The 16,357-nt window shown below is 40.7% G+C and overlaps 3 protein-coding genes across 6 annotated transcripts in view; 2 read left to right on the top strand and 1 right to left on the bottom strand.

The window, feature by feature from the left end:
- Positions 1-6,903, top strand: part of fdxr (ferredoxin reductase) — a 33,011-nt gene extending 26,108 nt beyond the window's left edge. For 2 of the 4 annotated variants that reach the window (XM_079660561.1, XM_079660560.1), the window contains 3 exons: positions 4,980-5,151; positions 5,570-5,743; positions 6,281-6,903. In XM_079660561.1, coding sequence (XP_079516687.1) covers positions 4,980-5,151; positions 5,570-5,743; positions 6,281-6,411 — 477 coding nt within the window. In that variant the 3' untranslated portion in view covers positions 6,412-6,903. Of the gene's footprint in view, positions 1-937; positions 1,047-1,958; positions 2,133-4,979; positions 5,152-5,569; positions 5,744-6,280 lie in introns of those variants that run through there. The other 2 variants (XR_013804244.1, XM_079660562.1) reach the window with 2 other exon arrangements.
- A 294-nt stretch (positions 6,904-7,197) lies between these two features.
- On the bottom strand, positions 7,198-9,035 carry LOC307025717 (uncharacterized protein). Its single transcript, XM_079660563.1, has 3 exons — positions 8,879-9,035; positions 8,594-8,680; positions 7,198-8,135 (listed from the first exon to the last, which is right to left on the bottom strand). The coding sequence occupies exons 1-3, from the start codon at positions 8,928-8,930 to the stop codon at positions 7,219-7,221; spliced, it is 1,056 nt and encodes a 351-aa protein (XP_079516689.1). The 5' UTR covers positions 8,931-9,035; the 3' UTR covers positions 7,198-7,218.
- Positions 9,036-13,042: 4,007 nt separating this feature from the next.
- Positions 13,043-14,750, top strand: LOC307024370 (uncharacterized protein; the record flags this gene model as incomplete). Its single annotated transcript, XM_079658435.1, has 3 exons — positions 13,043-13,199; positions 13,398-13,484; positions 13,966-14,750. The coding sequence occupies exons 1-3, from the start codon at positions 13,148-13,150 to the stop codon at positions 14,748-14,750; spliced, it is 924 nt and encodes a 307-aa protein (XP_079514561.1). The 5' UTR covers positions 13,043-13,147.
- Positions 14,751-16,357: the final 1,607 nt, after the last annotated feature.

The following is a 16,357-nucleotide window of genomic DNA, read 5'->3' as shown; positions in this document are numbered from 1 at the left end:
GCGAACGTTAGCCGTCTCGTTGACCCCGTCGTGGCTAACGTTAGCCGTCTCGTTGACCCCGTCGTGGCGAACGTTAGCCGTCTCGTTGACCCCGTCGTGGCGAAAGATTTCCGTCTCGTTGACCCAGTCGTGCCGAACGTTATCCGTCTCGTTGACCCCGTCGTGGCGAACGTTATTCGTCTCGTTGACCCCGTCGTGGCGAACGTTATCCGTCTCGTTGACCCCGTCGTGGCGAACGTTATCCGTCTCGTTGATTCCGTCATGGCGAACATTATCCGTCTCGTTGAACCCGTCGTGGCGAACATTATCCGTCTCGTTGAACCCGTCGTGGCGAACGTTATCCGTCTCGTTGATTCCGTCATGGCGAACGTTATCCGTCTCGTTGACCCCGTCGTGGCGAACGTTATCCGTCTCGTTTACCCCGTCGTGGCGAACTTTCTGGTGACGTGACGCCTCAGCTTCCACTTCGTTGGTCTCCAGTTGAACTGAAACAAATACCTTTCATTAAAAACTTTACAGAAATGTAATTAATTTTAGCTTCTCCTGACTTTGATCCTGTATTTTTTTTAATGAAAAAAGGCCATTTCATCGTGACGTCTGTAGTCAACAGATTATAAAAGACTACAATTACCACGGCACCTTCCTCTAAAAGTCTAAAGTGACAGAGATGGGCAAAGTTTTTTGAACCGCTCAATTACCCTTTAAGTTATCAAGTTATACAAGCCTTAACAAAACAGCTGTTGGTAATCTGTTGCAGTTTAATTTGAAATAAATCATTTTGAAAATGTTTTTAAAGTTACTAAAACTGTGAGGTAAATTAAGTTAGGTGCCAATAATTCCCTTTATACCTGTACTCTATTCAAATTGTTTTTAAAATGGCAAAGTACCTCAAAAGTGTTTTTAATATAGCATCTGTTGACTTTCTTATCCCATGAAGATCAGTAAAAAAAAAAAAGACATGACTCACCTTCGCCAGCATCTCGCTCCAACATGTACTCCATCGACCGGAAAAGTTTAAAGGCTTTCTTTAAGGAGATCTCATTGGGACACGGATCTGTAGGACACAGTATAATTAAAGGTTAGTGTCAGACAGAGAGAAGAAACACTGCATACAATCAAATGTTTTCAACTCTCAGTCTACTCTCCAGCTTATATTCACCAGCTGGAAAAGCAGAGACTGTGGACAGGAAACATGCTGTTCAATCAAACATTATTCCTTCATCTTCAACACAACTATCAAACAGGTAAATACCTCTGGCCAGACAAACAGTCAGCACACAGACGAGCATCCAAACAGCTGCCATTTCTGCAGTTTTCCAAGAGAGTGTTGCCTGAGCACCAGCCAGCTTTAAAGGAGGGAAACCTCCAGCAGCTGCTCCTGATCAGCACTGATTGTCTCTGCACAGAGGAAAACACCATTTATCTGAGATTACACTCTGAGAATGAGGAGTTTTTCATGGAGCTTGTTCTGCGTTTAGTAGAGACCATCATTTTAAATTCACATTATGTGCAAATCAGTAAAAGAATATTGCATTTGAGAGGGTATAGCAACTACAACCAATAACAAGCCCTCCCCCTGAAAAACAAAGATCTGTATTAACATGTTATATTGTTGCCTAAAAACAATTTCACACAAAGTGAAAACTCTGAAAAAGTTATAATAAATATCCAAAATATCCCTCCTCTTCGGAAAACATCAAATTAAATTACAACATTTTACAACCCCCTTCCCGAAACACATATTTTGTCATGAAACTTGCATTTTTAAGACGTAACAATAATGATGCTACTAAGAAACTAAAACTAAAATGTATAAAAATAATTATTTATGAATTATTTTTCATTTTTTATGGGTATTTTTGCCTGTAGAGACACTTAGTGGTATAAATGAAGTGGTGTGGTTGCAGTGTTCCACAGACATGAAGTGAAAAATACATTTCCTTTATCTTTCTTTCTAGGTCTCTACTGTAGTGGCTGGCTGAAAACAGGCCCCACTGGTGTGATAGCGACCACTTTGAACAATAGTTTGGACACGGTTCGATCCGTGCTGGAGGACATGGACTCTGGAACGTGGAACACATCGGCTGTGAAGCCGGGATCACAAAGCATCAACGCTCTGCTGGAAAACAGAGGTTCCTGCTGTCCCTTTAATTAATTGACACTTTGCTTCGATTAAAGTGGTGTCTCTATTCTCCTCTTTTTCAGGTGTTTATCAGTATGTAGTGTCTCTACTTTAAAGAGTCCTCTCCTGCTGATGTTCAGGTGTATATCAGTATGTAGTGTCTCTACTTTAAAGAGTCCTCTCCTGCTGATGTTCAGGTGTATATCAGTATGTAGTGTCTCTACTTTAAAGAGTCCTCTCCTGCTGATGTTCAGGTGTATATCAGTATGTAGTGTCTCTACTTTAAAGAGTCCTCTCCAGCTGATGTTCAGGTGTATATCGACCCATTCTTTTTAAAAATTGCAGTTCAGATTATAGCACAACCATCAACTGATATTTTTAATCTCTCCCTGTCCACTCACACACTGCCAGCTCTGTGGAAGCAAGCTCTGGTATCGCCCCTCTTGAAAGCTGGTGATCCCACTGAGTTAAATAATTATCGTCCTATCTCAAATCTTTCTATGTTATCAAAGATTCTTGAGTCCCTAGTTTCTACTCAGCTAAAACTTTTTTTAAATTCACACAACATCCTTAACCCTATGCAATCTGGATTCAGATCAGAGCACAGTACTGTGACTGCCAGTCTGAAAGTCTTAGATGATATCAAGGCTGCTTTGGATAACAAATCTGTTTGTGTTGCATTGTTTATTGACCTAGCCAAAGCATTTGATACTGTAGATCACCATATTATGTCTAATGTTATGTTGGTGTCTCGTTTCGGTCATAATGCCATTTGTTGGTTTCAGAGTTATCTAACCGACCGTACTCAATGCGTCAGGTTGGGTAGCACTGTCTCTGACCCTGTCACCTTGGAGAAGGGCGTTCCACAGGGCTCTATTTTGGGGCCTTTGCTCTTTTTATTATATGTAAACAATATTTGTAATCAGATGCAATTTTCTACCTATCATATGTATGCTGATGACACTATTGTATATTCATGTGCTCCTTCTCTGGACATGGCCGTTTCCAATTTAAAATCTGATTTTATCACGCTGCAGCATGCACTTCTTGATTCCAAACTGCTTTTGAACAGTAAGAAAACCAAAGCAATGCTTTTTGGTCCCAAGTCAGCGTCCTCTTGCCTCTCCATTGACACCCTTGATGGCGTCTCTGTTGAGTTTGTTGATATCTACAAATATCTTGGCTTTTGGTTGGACAGTAATCTGAACTTCAAACACCACATTGAAGTTCTAACAAAGAAATTGAAATTCAGTCTTGGCTTCCTTTACAGACTTAAATGTTGTTTTTCAACTTCATCCCGTAAAAGGTTGGTCTCTGGCTTATTCCTGTCCCAGCTGGACTACGGTGACACCATTTATAGATTTGCCTGTCCCACTGTCTTGGCCAAACTTGACCCACTCTACCATGCTGCACTGCGTTATATATCAAATGCACCCTATAGGACTCATCATTGCACACTGTATAGCCTAACTGGATGGTCCTCACTCACTATGCGTAGGATGCAGCATTGGTTTTTATTCATGTATAAAGCCATTTTAGGAAATCTTCCACTCTACATATGTGCCAGATTTGCTCCAGTTTGTGACTTTTACAACCTCAGATCCAGAGCCTGGATACGGTTCCAGGTTCCTGCTGTGTGGACTGAGGCTGGAAAAAGGAGTCTCTTTTATTATGGTCCTTGGTCTTGGAATGACCTTCAATCACGCCTCAAACTGACGGCACTTGTTTCTATAGCCTGTTTTAAATTGAAGTTGTCAGAAGTCCTTACCACCAGCTGCTCTTGCAGTAATAAGTAGTGCCTTTCTTACTGGCCTAATGTGCTCAATGTAGTAACTGCTTTTTTTCGTCTTTTGTTTTCTTAGTTATGTTCTCTGTATTTTATATGTTTATGTTATGTGTTATGTGTAACGTTGCTGCCTTCTTGGCCAGGTCAGCATTGTAAATGAGATTTTATCTCAATGCTTTTTATCTGGTTAAATAAAGGTTAAATAAAAATAAAATAAAATAAATAAAAATTTGTTCTGGAAATGTCATTTTCGAGCCTGAGACCTGAAAAACAGGCTTGGGGTCTAACAGGTTAGCGGTGGTGACGTAAGGTCATGTGACCGTGCTGTAGTTCCTTTATGGCCACGAAATTAATTTAATCTATTGATTCGTGTTCACTAACACGATTTCGCCATTTTTTCCCCCCGTGTCACACAGAACGATTTTAAAGGCAATGTAAATAATAACAAATTTGAAGGAAAAACTGATTTGAAAAAATACAGATTTCAGTATTCTGACACAGAACGATTTTAGAAGAAATGTATTTCTATTGGTAGTATGTTTCGTGCCTGCACCAAATAATAACACATTTGTATTCTGAGGCTCTGAGCCCCATTTATTGGACGGCAAAAAAACTCAAAACATTATACAATTTAAAATAAAAGGGATAGGGTTAGGCTTAGGTTAAGATAATGAGTAAGAAAATGTTTTTATGAACCACACAGCTTCTGGTATTCCAAGACATGACCGGACAAAAATACGTGGTGTAGGCACAAAACATTCTATCAATAGAAATACATTGCTTTTAAAATCGTAAAAAATGCAAAAATCGTGTTGGTGAACACGAATCAATAGATTAAATTAATTTCGTGACTATAACACGAAATGCATTGAGACTGGGTTGGTTAATATGTGGAGATTATCCTGCTGAACTAGACGTGTAAGTATTATAAATATTAAATGGAAAAACACATTGGATTTGTGTGGAGGGAACCAGGGAGATGCTGCGTTCAGGGTCCACAACATAAATCCCACATCCCTGCAGCTCTGTATGGTCCTGGTTAAAGATAGTAAAAATGGTTTCTATGAGCAGGGATCAGGCGAGGGAGCCCGGGCGGTGCTGACCGGAGAGATGGAGGATGTGAGCTGTGGACTGATTATCAGCAGCATCGGATATAAGAGCCTCTCCATCGACCCCTCTGTGCCGTTTGACTCCCACAGAGCCATCGTGCCCAACAACATGGGCCGGATTCAAGAAGCTCCAGGTACTCAGGCCTTGTTCAGACTGCCTTAATCCATGTTTTAGCATGTTCTGATCGTTTTTTCTGAATTTGGAAAGTAAAAAACACACATTAATTGCAGATTGTGCAAATATGGTGCTTTAAAATGCAATTTGTCTTAATTCAGACACTCAAATCAGATTTCTTTAAACACACAAGAGTTTTTTAGCCTTTTTGTCATTTTATTTAGCTTTTGAAATGACTCATTTTTAAGACGTAACAATAATGATGCTACTAAGAAACTAAAACTAAAATGTATACAAATAATTATTTATGAATTATTTTTCTTTTTTTATGGGTATTTTTGCCTGTAGAGACACTTAGTGGTATAAATGAAATGGTGTGATTGCAGTGTTCCACAGACATGAAGTGAAAAATACATTTCCTTTATCTTTCTTTCTAGGTCTCTACTGTAGTGGCTGGCTGAAAACAGGCCCCACTGGTGTGATAGCGACCACTTTGAACAATAGTTTGGACACGGTTCGATCCGTGATGGAGGACATGGACTCTGGAACGTTGAACACATCGTCTGTGAAGCCGGGATCACAAAGCATCAACGCTCTGCTGGAAAACAGAGGTTCCTGCTGTCCCTTTAATTAATTGACACTTTGCTTCGATTAAAGTGGTGTCTCTACTTTAAAGAGTCCTCTCCTCCTGATGTTCAGGTCTATATCAGTATGTAGTGTCTCTACTTTAAAGAGTCCTCTCCTGCTGATGTTCAGGTGTATAGAGCTGTCCCGCCCCTAAGCCTAACACGTACAATGTGTTGGAGTGCTAGCCAATAGGAGCGCGAGTGTTTCATAGTGATGTGACTATGTTCTGGAAGTAAACAAAGGAGTCCAATGTTTTTGGGAACCAGGAACATAGCATGTATTTATCCCATAGGGCCAACATGAGATAATCTGATGGATCAAGTCAGATGTTATGCACTTAAGGACATTTTAGTCTTTAAAGGTCTTACTGTGTGTGTTTGGGCTACACACTATATACTGATATTTAGAAATAAATAAATGTACTATTTGCCTTAAAACATAATTTAAGATCCAGTTTGTTTCCGAGGCTCAGGGTTAATTTAGTAAATGCATGTTACTGACTCTGATTTCGTGTCCTGCAGGAGTGAAACCAGTGACTTTCTCCGAGTGGGAGAAGATTGACAGTGAGGAAGTTCGGAGGGGGGCGGCGATCGGGAAACCCAGAGAAAAACTGCTGACTGTGGAGGAAATGCTTCAGGTGGCTGGAAAATAACCTGAAGACAACATTTCATACCGTCCTGTCTCGGATCAATGACAGAAATAGACATTAAATGATAGATAAAAGCTATTAGGTACTGCAGTTTACCCGTTAAAGCTTTTAGTTCAACTTCCAATCAATCCAAAGCACTGAAAAACTAAGTTTCCTGATGTGCCAACATGAAAGACAATTCTCTATTAGATGCTATACATATTCAACTCCACTCTAATATAATGTATGTATTTTAAATAGGGAAACTTCATTATTTGTCAACCCTGAATGTATAATTGGTTTGGTATTGAGTGAGAGTTACCGTTCAAATGTTTATTTCAGGGTGTCTTTGCTCTAAAGGGCCCCTATGATTCTTTTTGTTGCTTACATAATACTGGACTCATTTCAAAAACTGTTTCCCGAAGAGTAATGACTGCTTGGGGACCAGATTATATTTAGCAAATGTTTGAACTGAAACAGATCTTTTATAAATAAATCATGATTTATATCCTTTCATTCCCGTCTTGAAGGAGCATTTCTTTCCGTTGCATTTTAAATATTTAGGTCTACGGATATTTTGTAAAAGAAAGCCCTAAATACAGATTCTATAAGTTCTATCCACTGGTCTAAAAGATGACATGTTATTGAACAACAAGAATTCAAGTTTGACTAATGGATTACAAAAACTGATGTTTTACCAGCAGTTCTCTCACACTCGAATATTAAGGACATTTAAAGCAGAAATACTATAATAATAATATAAGATACTCTAAAAGTAAAGTGTTTTGATATTTGGAAAAGAAAAACAAATTTATGAATGAAAGTTTTATTTTATGGCAAAGATAAAAGCTCGATAACCCAGTCGTGGCGAACGTTATCCGTCTCGTTGACCCCGTCGTGGCGAACGTTATCCGTCTCGTTGATCCCGTCGTGGCGAACGTTAGCCGTCTCGTTGATCCCGTCGTGGCGAACGTTAGCCGTCTCGTTGATCCCGTCATGACGAAAGATTTCCGTATCGTTGACCCAGTCGTGCCGAACGTTATCCGTCTCGTTGACCCCGTCGTGGCGAACGTTATCCGTCTCGTTGATCCCGTCATGACGAAAGATTTCCGTCTCGTTGACCCCGTCGTGGCGAACGTTATCCGTCTCGTTGACCCCGTCGTGGCGAACGTTAGCCGTCTCGTTGATCCCGTCATGACGAAAGATTTCCGTCTCGTTGACCCCGTCGTGGCGAACGTTATCCGTCTCGTTGACCCCGTCGTGGCGAACGTTATCCGTCTCGTTGAGCCCATCGTGGCGAACGTTAGCCGTCTCATTGACCCCGTCGTGGCGAACGTTATCCGTCTCGTTGACCCCGTCGTGGCGAACGTTATCCGTCTCGTTGAGCCCATCGTGGCGAACGTTATCCGTCTCGTTGAGCCCATCGTGGCGAACGTTATCCGTCTCGTTGACCCCGTCGTGGCGGACGTTAGCCGTCTCGTTGAGCCCGTCGTGGTGAACGTTATCCGTCTCGTTGACCCCGTCGTGGCGAACGTTAGCCGTCTCGTTGACCCCGTCGTGGCGAACGTTATCCGTCACGTTGACCCCGTCGTGGCGAACGTTATCCGTATCGTTGACCCCGTCGTGGCGAACGTTATCCGTCTCGTTGACCCCGTCGTGGCGAACGTTATCCGTCTCGTTGACCCCGTCGTGGCGAACTTTCTGGTGACGTGACGCCTGAGCTTCCACTTCGTTGGTCTCCAGTTGAACTGAAACAAATACCTTTCATTAAAAACTTTACAGAAATGTAATTAATTTTAGCTTCTCCTGACTTCGATCCTGTATTTTTTTTAATGAAAAAAAGGCCATTTCATCGTGACGTCTGTAGTCAACAGATTATAAAAGACTACAATTACCACGGCACCTTCCTCTAAAAGTCTAAAGTGACAGAGATGGGCAAAGTTTTTTGAACCGCTCAATTACCCTTTAAGTGATCAAGTTATACAAGCCTTGCAGTTTAATTTGAAATAAATCATTTTGAAAATGTTTTTAAAGTTACTAAAACTGTGAGATAAATTAAGTTAGGTGCCAATATTTCCCTTTATACCTGGACGCTATTAAAATTGTTTTTAAAATGGAAAAGTGCCTCAAAAGTGTTTTTAATATAGCATCTGTTGACTTTATCTTATCCCATGAAGATCAGTAAAAGAGAAAAGACATGACTCACCTTCGCCAGCATCTCGATCCAACATGTACTCCATCGACCGGAAAAGTTTAAAGGCTTTTTTTAAGGAGATGTCATTGGGACACGGATCTGTAGGACACAGTATAATTAAAGGTTAGTGTCAGACAGAGAGAAGAAACACTGCATACAATCAAATGTTTTCAACTCTCAGTCTCCTTTCCAGCTTATATTCACCAGCTGGAAAAGCAGAGACTGTGGACAGGAAACATGCTGTTCAATCAAACATTATTCCTTCATCTTCAACACAACTATCAAACAGGTAAATACCTCTGGCCAGACAAACAGTCAGCACACAGACGAGCATCCAAACAGCTGCCATCTCTGCAGTTTTCCAAGAGAGTGTTGCCTGAGCACCAGCCAGCTTTAAAGGAGGGAAACCTCCAGCAGCTGCTCCTGATCAGCACTGATTGTCTCTGCACAGAGGAAAACACCATTTATCTGAGATTACACTCTGAGAATGAGGAGTTTTTCATGAAGCTTGTTTTGCGTTTAGTAGAGAACATCATTTTAAATTCACATTATGTGCAAATCAGTAAAAGAATATTGCATTTGAGAGGGTATAGCAACTACAACCAATAACAAGCCCTCCCCCTGAAAAACAAAGATCTGTATTAACATTTTATATTGTTGCCTAAAAACTATTTCACACAAAGTGAAAACTCTGAAAAAGTTATAATAAATATCTAAAATATCCCTCCTCTTCAGAAAACTAAAAATTAAATTACAACATTTTACAACCCCCTTCCCGAAACACATATTTTGTCATGAAACTTGCATTTTTAAGACGTAACAATAATGATGCTACTAAGAAACTAAAACTAAAATGTATAAAAATAATTATTTATGAATTATTTTTCATTTTTTATGGGTATTTTTGCCTGTAGAGACACTTAGTGGTATAAATGAAATGGTGTGATTGCAGTGTTCCACAGACATGAAGTGAAAAATACATTTCCTTTATCTTTCTTTCTAGGTCTCTACTGTAGTGGCTGGCTGAAAACAAGCCCCACTGGTGTGATAGCGACCACTTTGAACAATAGTTTGGACACGGTTCGATCCGTGCTGGAGGACATGGACTCTGGAACGTTGAACACATCGGCTGTGAAGCCGGGATCACAAAGCATCAACGCTCTGCTGGAAAACAGAGGTTCCTGCTGTCCCTTTAATTAATTGACACTTTGCTTCGATTAAAGTGGTGTCTCTATTCTCCTCTTTTTCAGGTGTTTATCAGTATGTAGTGTCTCTACTTTAAAGAGTCCTCTCCTGCTGATGTTCAGGTGTATATCAGTGTGTAGTGTCTCTACTTTAAAGAGTCCTCTCCTACTGATGTTCAGGTGTATATCAGTATGCAGTGTCTCTACTTTAAAGAGTCCTCTCCAGCTGATGTTCAGGTGTATATCGACCCATTCTTTTTAAAAATTGCAGTTCAGATTATAGCACAACCATCAACTGATATTTTTAATCTCTCCCTGTCCACTCACACACTGCCAGCTCTGTGGAAGCAAGCTCTGGTATCGCCCCTCTTGAAAGCTGGTGATCCCACTGAGTTAAATAATTATCGTCCTATCTCAAATCTTTCTATGTTATCAAAGATTCTTGAGTCCCTACTTTCTACTCAGCTAAAACTTTTTTTAAATTCACACAACATCCTTAACCCTATGCAATCTGGATTCAGATCAGAGCACAGTACTGTGACTGCCAGTCTGAAAGTCTTAGATGATATCAAGGCTGCTTTGGATAACAAATCTGTTTGTGTTGCATTGTTTATTGACCTAGCCAAAGCATTTGAGACTGTAGATCACCATATTATGTCTAATGTTATGTTGGTGTCTCGTTTCGGTCATAATGCCATTTGTTGGTTTCAGAGTTATCTAACCGACCGTACTCAATGCGTCAGGTTGGGTAGCACTGTCTCTGACCCTGTCACCTTGGAGAAGGGCGTTCCACAGGGCTCTATTTTGGGGCCTTTGCTCTTTTTATTATATGTAAACAATATTTGTAATCAGATGCAATTTTCTACCTATCATATGTATGCTGATGACACTATTGTATATTCATGTGCTCCTTCTCTGGACATGGCCGTTTCCAATTTAAAATCTGATTTGATCACGCTGCAGCATGCACTTCTTGATTCCAAACTGCTTTTGAACAGTAAGAAAACCAAAGCAATGCTTTTTGGTCCCAAGTCAGCGTCCTCTTGCCTCTCCATTGACACCCTTGATGGCGTCTCTGTGGAGTTTGTTGATATCTACAAATATCTTGGCTTTTGGTTGGACAGTAATCTGAACTTCAAACACCATATCGAAGTTCTAACAAAGAAATTGAAATTCAGTCTTGGCTTCCTTTACAGACTTAAATGTTGTTTTTCAACTTCATCCCGTAAAAGGTTGGTCTCTGGCTTATTCCTGTCCCAGCTGGACTACGGTGACACCATTTATAGGTTTGCCTGTCCCACTGTCTTGGCCAAACTTGACCCACTCTACCATGCTGCACTGCGTTATATATCAAATGCACCCTATAGGACTCATCATTGCACACTGTATAGCCTAACTGGATGGTCCTCACTCACTATGCGTAGGATGCAGCATTGGTTTTTATTAATGTATAAAGCCATTTTAGGAAATCTTCCACTCTACATATGTGCCAGATTTGCTCCAGTTTGTGACTTTTACAACCTCAGATCCAGTGCCTTGATACGGTTCCAGGTTCCTGCTGTGCGGACTGAGGCTGGAAAAAGGAGTCTCTTTTATTATGGTCCTTGGAATGACCTTCAATCACGCCTCAAACTGACGGCACTTGTTTCTATAGCCTGTTTTAAATTGAAGTTGTCAGAAGTCCTTACCACCAGCTGCTCTTGCAGTAATAAGTAGTGCCTTTCTTACTGTCCTAATGTGCACAATGTAGTAACTGCTTTTTTTTGTCTTTTGTTTTCTTAGTTATGTTCTCTGTATTTTATATGTTTGTGTTATGTGTAACGTTGCTGCCTTCTTGGCCAGGTCAGCATTGTAAATGAGATTTTATCTCAATGCTTTTTATCTGGTTAAATAAAGGTTAAATAAAAAAATAAAAATAAAAATATCAGTATGTAGTGTCTCTATTTTAAAGAGTCCTCTCCTGCTGGTGTTCAGGTGTATATCAGTATGTAGTGACTCTACTTTAAAGAGTCCTCTCCTGCTGATGTTCAGGTGTATATCAGTATGTAGTGTCTCTATTTTAAAGAGTCCTCTCCTGCTGATGTTCAGGTGTATGTAGTGTCTCTACTTTAAAGAGTCCTCTCCTGCTGATGTTCAGGTGTATATCAGTATGTAGTGACTCTACTTTAAAGAGTCCTCTCCTGCTGATGTTCAGGTGTATGTCAGTATGTAGTGTCTCTACTTTAAAGAGTCCTCTCCTGCTGATGTTCAGGTGTATATCAGTATGTAGTGTCTCTACTTTAAAGAGTCCTCTCCTGCTGATGTTCAGGTGTATATCAGTATGTAGTGTCTCTACTTTAAAGAGTCCTCTCCTGCTGATGTTCAGGTGTATATCAGTATGTAGTGTCTCTACTTTAAAGAGTCCTCTCCTGCTGATGTTCAGGTGTATATCAGTATGTAGTGCCTCTACTTTAAAGAGTCCTCTCCTGCTGATGTTCAGGTGTATATCAGTATGTAGTATCTCTACTTTAAAGAGTCCTCTCCTGCTGATGTTCAGGTGTATATCAGTATGTAGTGTCTTTACTTTAAAGAGTCCTCTCCTGCTGATGTTCAGGTGTATATCAGTATGTAGTGTCTCTACTTTAAAGAGTCCTCTCCTGCTGATGTTCAGGTGTATATCAGTATGTAGTGTCTCTACTTTAAAGAGTCCTCTCCTGCTGATGTTCAGGTGTATATCAGTATGTAGTGTCTCTACTTTAAAGAGTCCTCTCCTGCTGATGTTCAGGTGTATATCAGTATGTAGTGTCTCTACTTTAAAGAGTCCTCTCCTGCTGATGCTCAGGTGTATATCAGTATGTAGTGTCTCTACTTTAAACAGTCCTCTCCTGCTGATGCTCAGGTGTATATCAGTATGTAGTGTCTCTACTTTAAATAGTCCTCTCCTGCTGATGTTCAGGTGTATATCAGTATGTAGTGTCTCTACTTTAAAGAGTCCTCTCCTGCTGATGTTCAGGTGTATATCAGTATGTAGTGTTTCTACTTTAAAGATAACTTTTTCAGAGTTTTGACCTTGTGTGAAATTGTTTTTAGGCAACAATATAAAATGTTAATACAGATCTTTGTTTTTCAGGGGGAGGGCTTGTTATTGGTTGTAGTTGCTATACCCTCTCAAATGCAATATTCTTTTACTGATTTGCACATAATGTGAATTTAAAATGATGGTCTCTACTAAACGCACAACAAGCTCCATGGAAAAACTCCTCATTCTCAGAGTTTAATCCCAGATAAATGGTGTTTTCCTCTGTGCAGAGACAATCAGTGCTGATCAGGAGCAGCTGCTGGAGGTTTCCCTCCTTTAAAGCTGGCTGGTGCTCAGGCAACACTCTCTTGGAAAACTGCAGAGATGGCAGCTGTTTGGATGCTCGTCTGTGTGCTGACTGTTTGTCTGGCCAGAGGTATTTACCTGTTTGATAGTTGTGTTGAAGATGAAGGAATAATGTTTGATTGAACAGCATGTTTCCTGTCCACAGTCTCTGCTTTTCCAGCTGGTGAATATAAGCTGGAGAGGAGACTGAGAGTTGAAAACATTTGATTGTATGCAGTGTTTCTTCTCTCTGTCTGACACTAACCTTTAATTATACTGTGTCCTACAGATCCGTGTCCCAATGACATCTCCTTAAAGAAAGCCTTTAAACTTTTCCGGTCGATGGAGTACATGTTGGAGCGAGATGCTGGCGAAGGTGAGTCATGTCTTTTCTCTTTTACTGATCTTCATGGGATAAGATAAAGTCAACAGATGCTATATTAAAAACACTTTTGAGGCACTTTGCCATTTTAAAAACAATTTTAATAGCGTACAGGTATGAAGGGAAATATTGGCGCCTAACTTAATTTACCTCACAGTTTTAGTAACTTTAAAAACATTTTCAAAATGATTTATTTAAAATTAAACTGCAACAGATTACCAACAGCTGTTTTTGTTAAGGCTTGTATAACTTGATCACTTAAAGGGTAATTGAGCGGTTCAAAAAACTTTGCCCATCTGTCACTTTAGACTTTTAGAGGAAGGTGCCGTGGTAATTGTAGTCTTTTATAATCTGTTGACTACAGACGTCACGATGAAATGGCTATTTTTCATTAAAAAAAAACAGGATCGAAGTCAGGAGAAGCTAAAATTAATTACATTTCTGTAAAGTTTTTAATGAAAGGTATTTGTTTCAGTTCAACTGGAGACCAACGAAGTGGAAGCTGAGGCGTCACGTCAGCAGAAAGTTCGCCACGACTGGATCAACAAGACGGAGAACGTTCGCCACGACGGGGTCAACGAGACGGATAACGTTCGCCACGACGGGGTCAACGAGACGGATAACGTTCGCCACGACGGGTTCAACGAGACGGATAACGTTCGCCACGACGGGGTCAACGAGACGGATAACGTTCGCCACGACGGGCTCAACGAGACGGCTAACGTCCGCCACGACGGGATAAACGAGACGGCTAACGTCAGCCACGACGGGGTCAACGAGACGGCTAACGTTCGCCACGACGGGGTCAACGAGACGGCTAACGTTCGCCACGACGGGGTCAACGAGACGGCTAACGTTCGCCACGATGGGCTCAACGAGACGGCTAACGTTCGCCACGACAGGGTCAACGAGACTGATAACGTTCGCCACGACGGGGTTAACGAAACGGAGAACGTTCGACACGACGGGATCAACGATACGGATAACGTTCGCCGCGACGGGGTCAACGAGACGGCTAACGTTCGCCACGACGGGGTCAACGAGACGGCTAACGTTCGCCACGACGGGGTCAACGATACGGATAACGTTCGCCACGACGGGGTCAACGATACGGATAACGTTCGCCACGACGGGGTCAACGATACGGATAACGTTCGCCACGACGGGATCAACGAGACTGCTAATGTTCGCCACGACGGGATAAACGAGACGGATAACGTTCGCCACGACTGGGTTATCGAGCTTTTATCTTTGCCATAAAATAAAACTTTCATTAATACATTTGTTTTACTTTTCCAAATATCAAAACACTTTATTTTTAGAGTATCTTATATTATTATTAGTGTATTTCTGCTTTAAATGTCCTTAATATTCGAATGTGATAGAACTGCTGGTAAAACATCAGTTTTTGTAATCCATTCGTCAAACTTGGATTCTTGTTGTTCAATAACATGTCATCTTTTAGACCAGTGGACAGAACTTATAGAATCTGTATTTAGGGTTTTCTTTTACAAAATGTCCGTAGACCTAAATATTTAAAATGCAACGGAAAGAAATGCTCCTTCAAGACGGGAATGAAAGGATATGAATCATGATTTATTTATAAAAGATCTGTTTCAGTTCAATCATTTGCTAAATATAATTTGGTCCCCAAGCAGTCATTACTCTTCTAAAGAGAAACTTCAGTATTTTTCCTATTGGGGAAACGGTTTTTGAAATGAGTCCAGTATTATGTAAGCAACAAAAAGAATCATAGGGGCCCTTTAGAGCAAAGACACCCTGAAATAAACATTTGAACGGTAACTCTCACTCAATACCGAACCAATTATACATTTGGGGTTGACAAATAAGGAAGTTTCCCTATTTAAAATACATACATTATATTAGAGTGGAGTTGAATATGTATAGCATCTAATGGAGAATTGTCTTTAATGTTGGCACATCAGGAAACTTAGTTTTTCAGTGCTTTGGATTGATTGGAAGTTGAACGAAAACTAAAAGCTTTAACGGGTAAACTGCAGTACCTAAGAGCTTTTAATGTCATTATTTCTGTCATTGATCCCAGACAGGACGGTATGAAATGTCGTCTTCAGGTTATTTTCCAGCCACCTGTAGCATTTCCTCCACAGTTGGCAGTTTTTCTCTGGGTTTCCCGATCGCCGCCCCCCTCCGAACTTCCTCACTGTCAATCTTCTCCCACTCGGAGAAAGTCACTGGTTTCACTCCTGCAGGACACGAAATCAGTCAGTAACATGCATTTACTAAATTAACCCTGAGCCTCGGAAACAAATTGGATCTTAAATTATGTTTTAAGGCATATAGTACATTTATTTATTTCTAAATATCAGTATATAGTGTGTAGCCCAAACACACAGAGTAAGACCTTTAAGGATTAAAATGTCCTTGAGTGCATAACATCTGACTTTATCCATCAGATTCTCTCATGTTTGCCCTATGGGATAAATACATGCTATGTTCCTGGTTCCCAAAAACATTGGACTCCTTTGTTTACTTCCAGAACATAGTCACATCACTATGAACCACTCACGCTCCTATTGGCTAGCACTCCAACACATTGTACTTGTTAGGCTTAGGGGCGGGACAGCTCTTATGCACCTGAACATCAGCAGGAGAGGACTCTTTAAAGTAGAGACACTACATACTGATATACACCTGAACATCAGCAGGAGAGGACTCTTTAAAGTAGAGACACTACATACTGATATACACCTGAACATCAACAGGAGAGGACTCTTTAAAGTAGAGACACTACATACTGATATACACCTGAACATCAGCAGGAGAGGACTCTTTAAAGTAGAGACACTACATACTGATATACACCTGAACATCAGCAGGAGAGGACT

The sequence above is a fragment of the Notothenia rossii genome (genome assembly GCF_949606895.1).
Source record: "Notothenia rossii genome assembly, chromosome: 11".
NCBI classification, from domain to species: Eukaryota; Metazoa; Chordata; class Actinopteri; order Perciformes; family Nototheniidae; genus Notothenia; species Notothenia rossii.
Note: the sequence above shows the minus strand (reverse complement) of the source record. Positions and strands in the feature narration are given on the sequence as shown.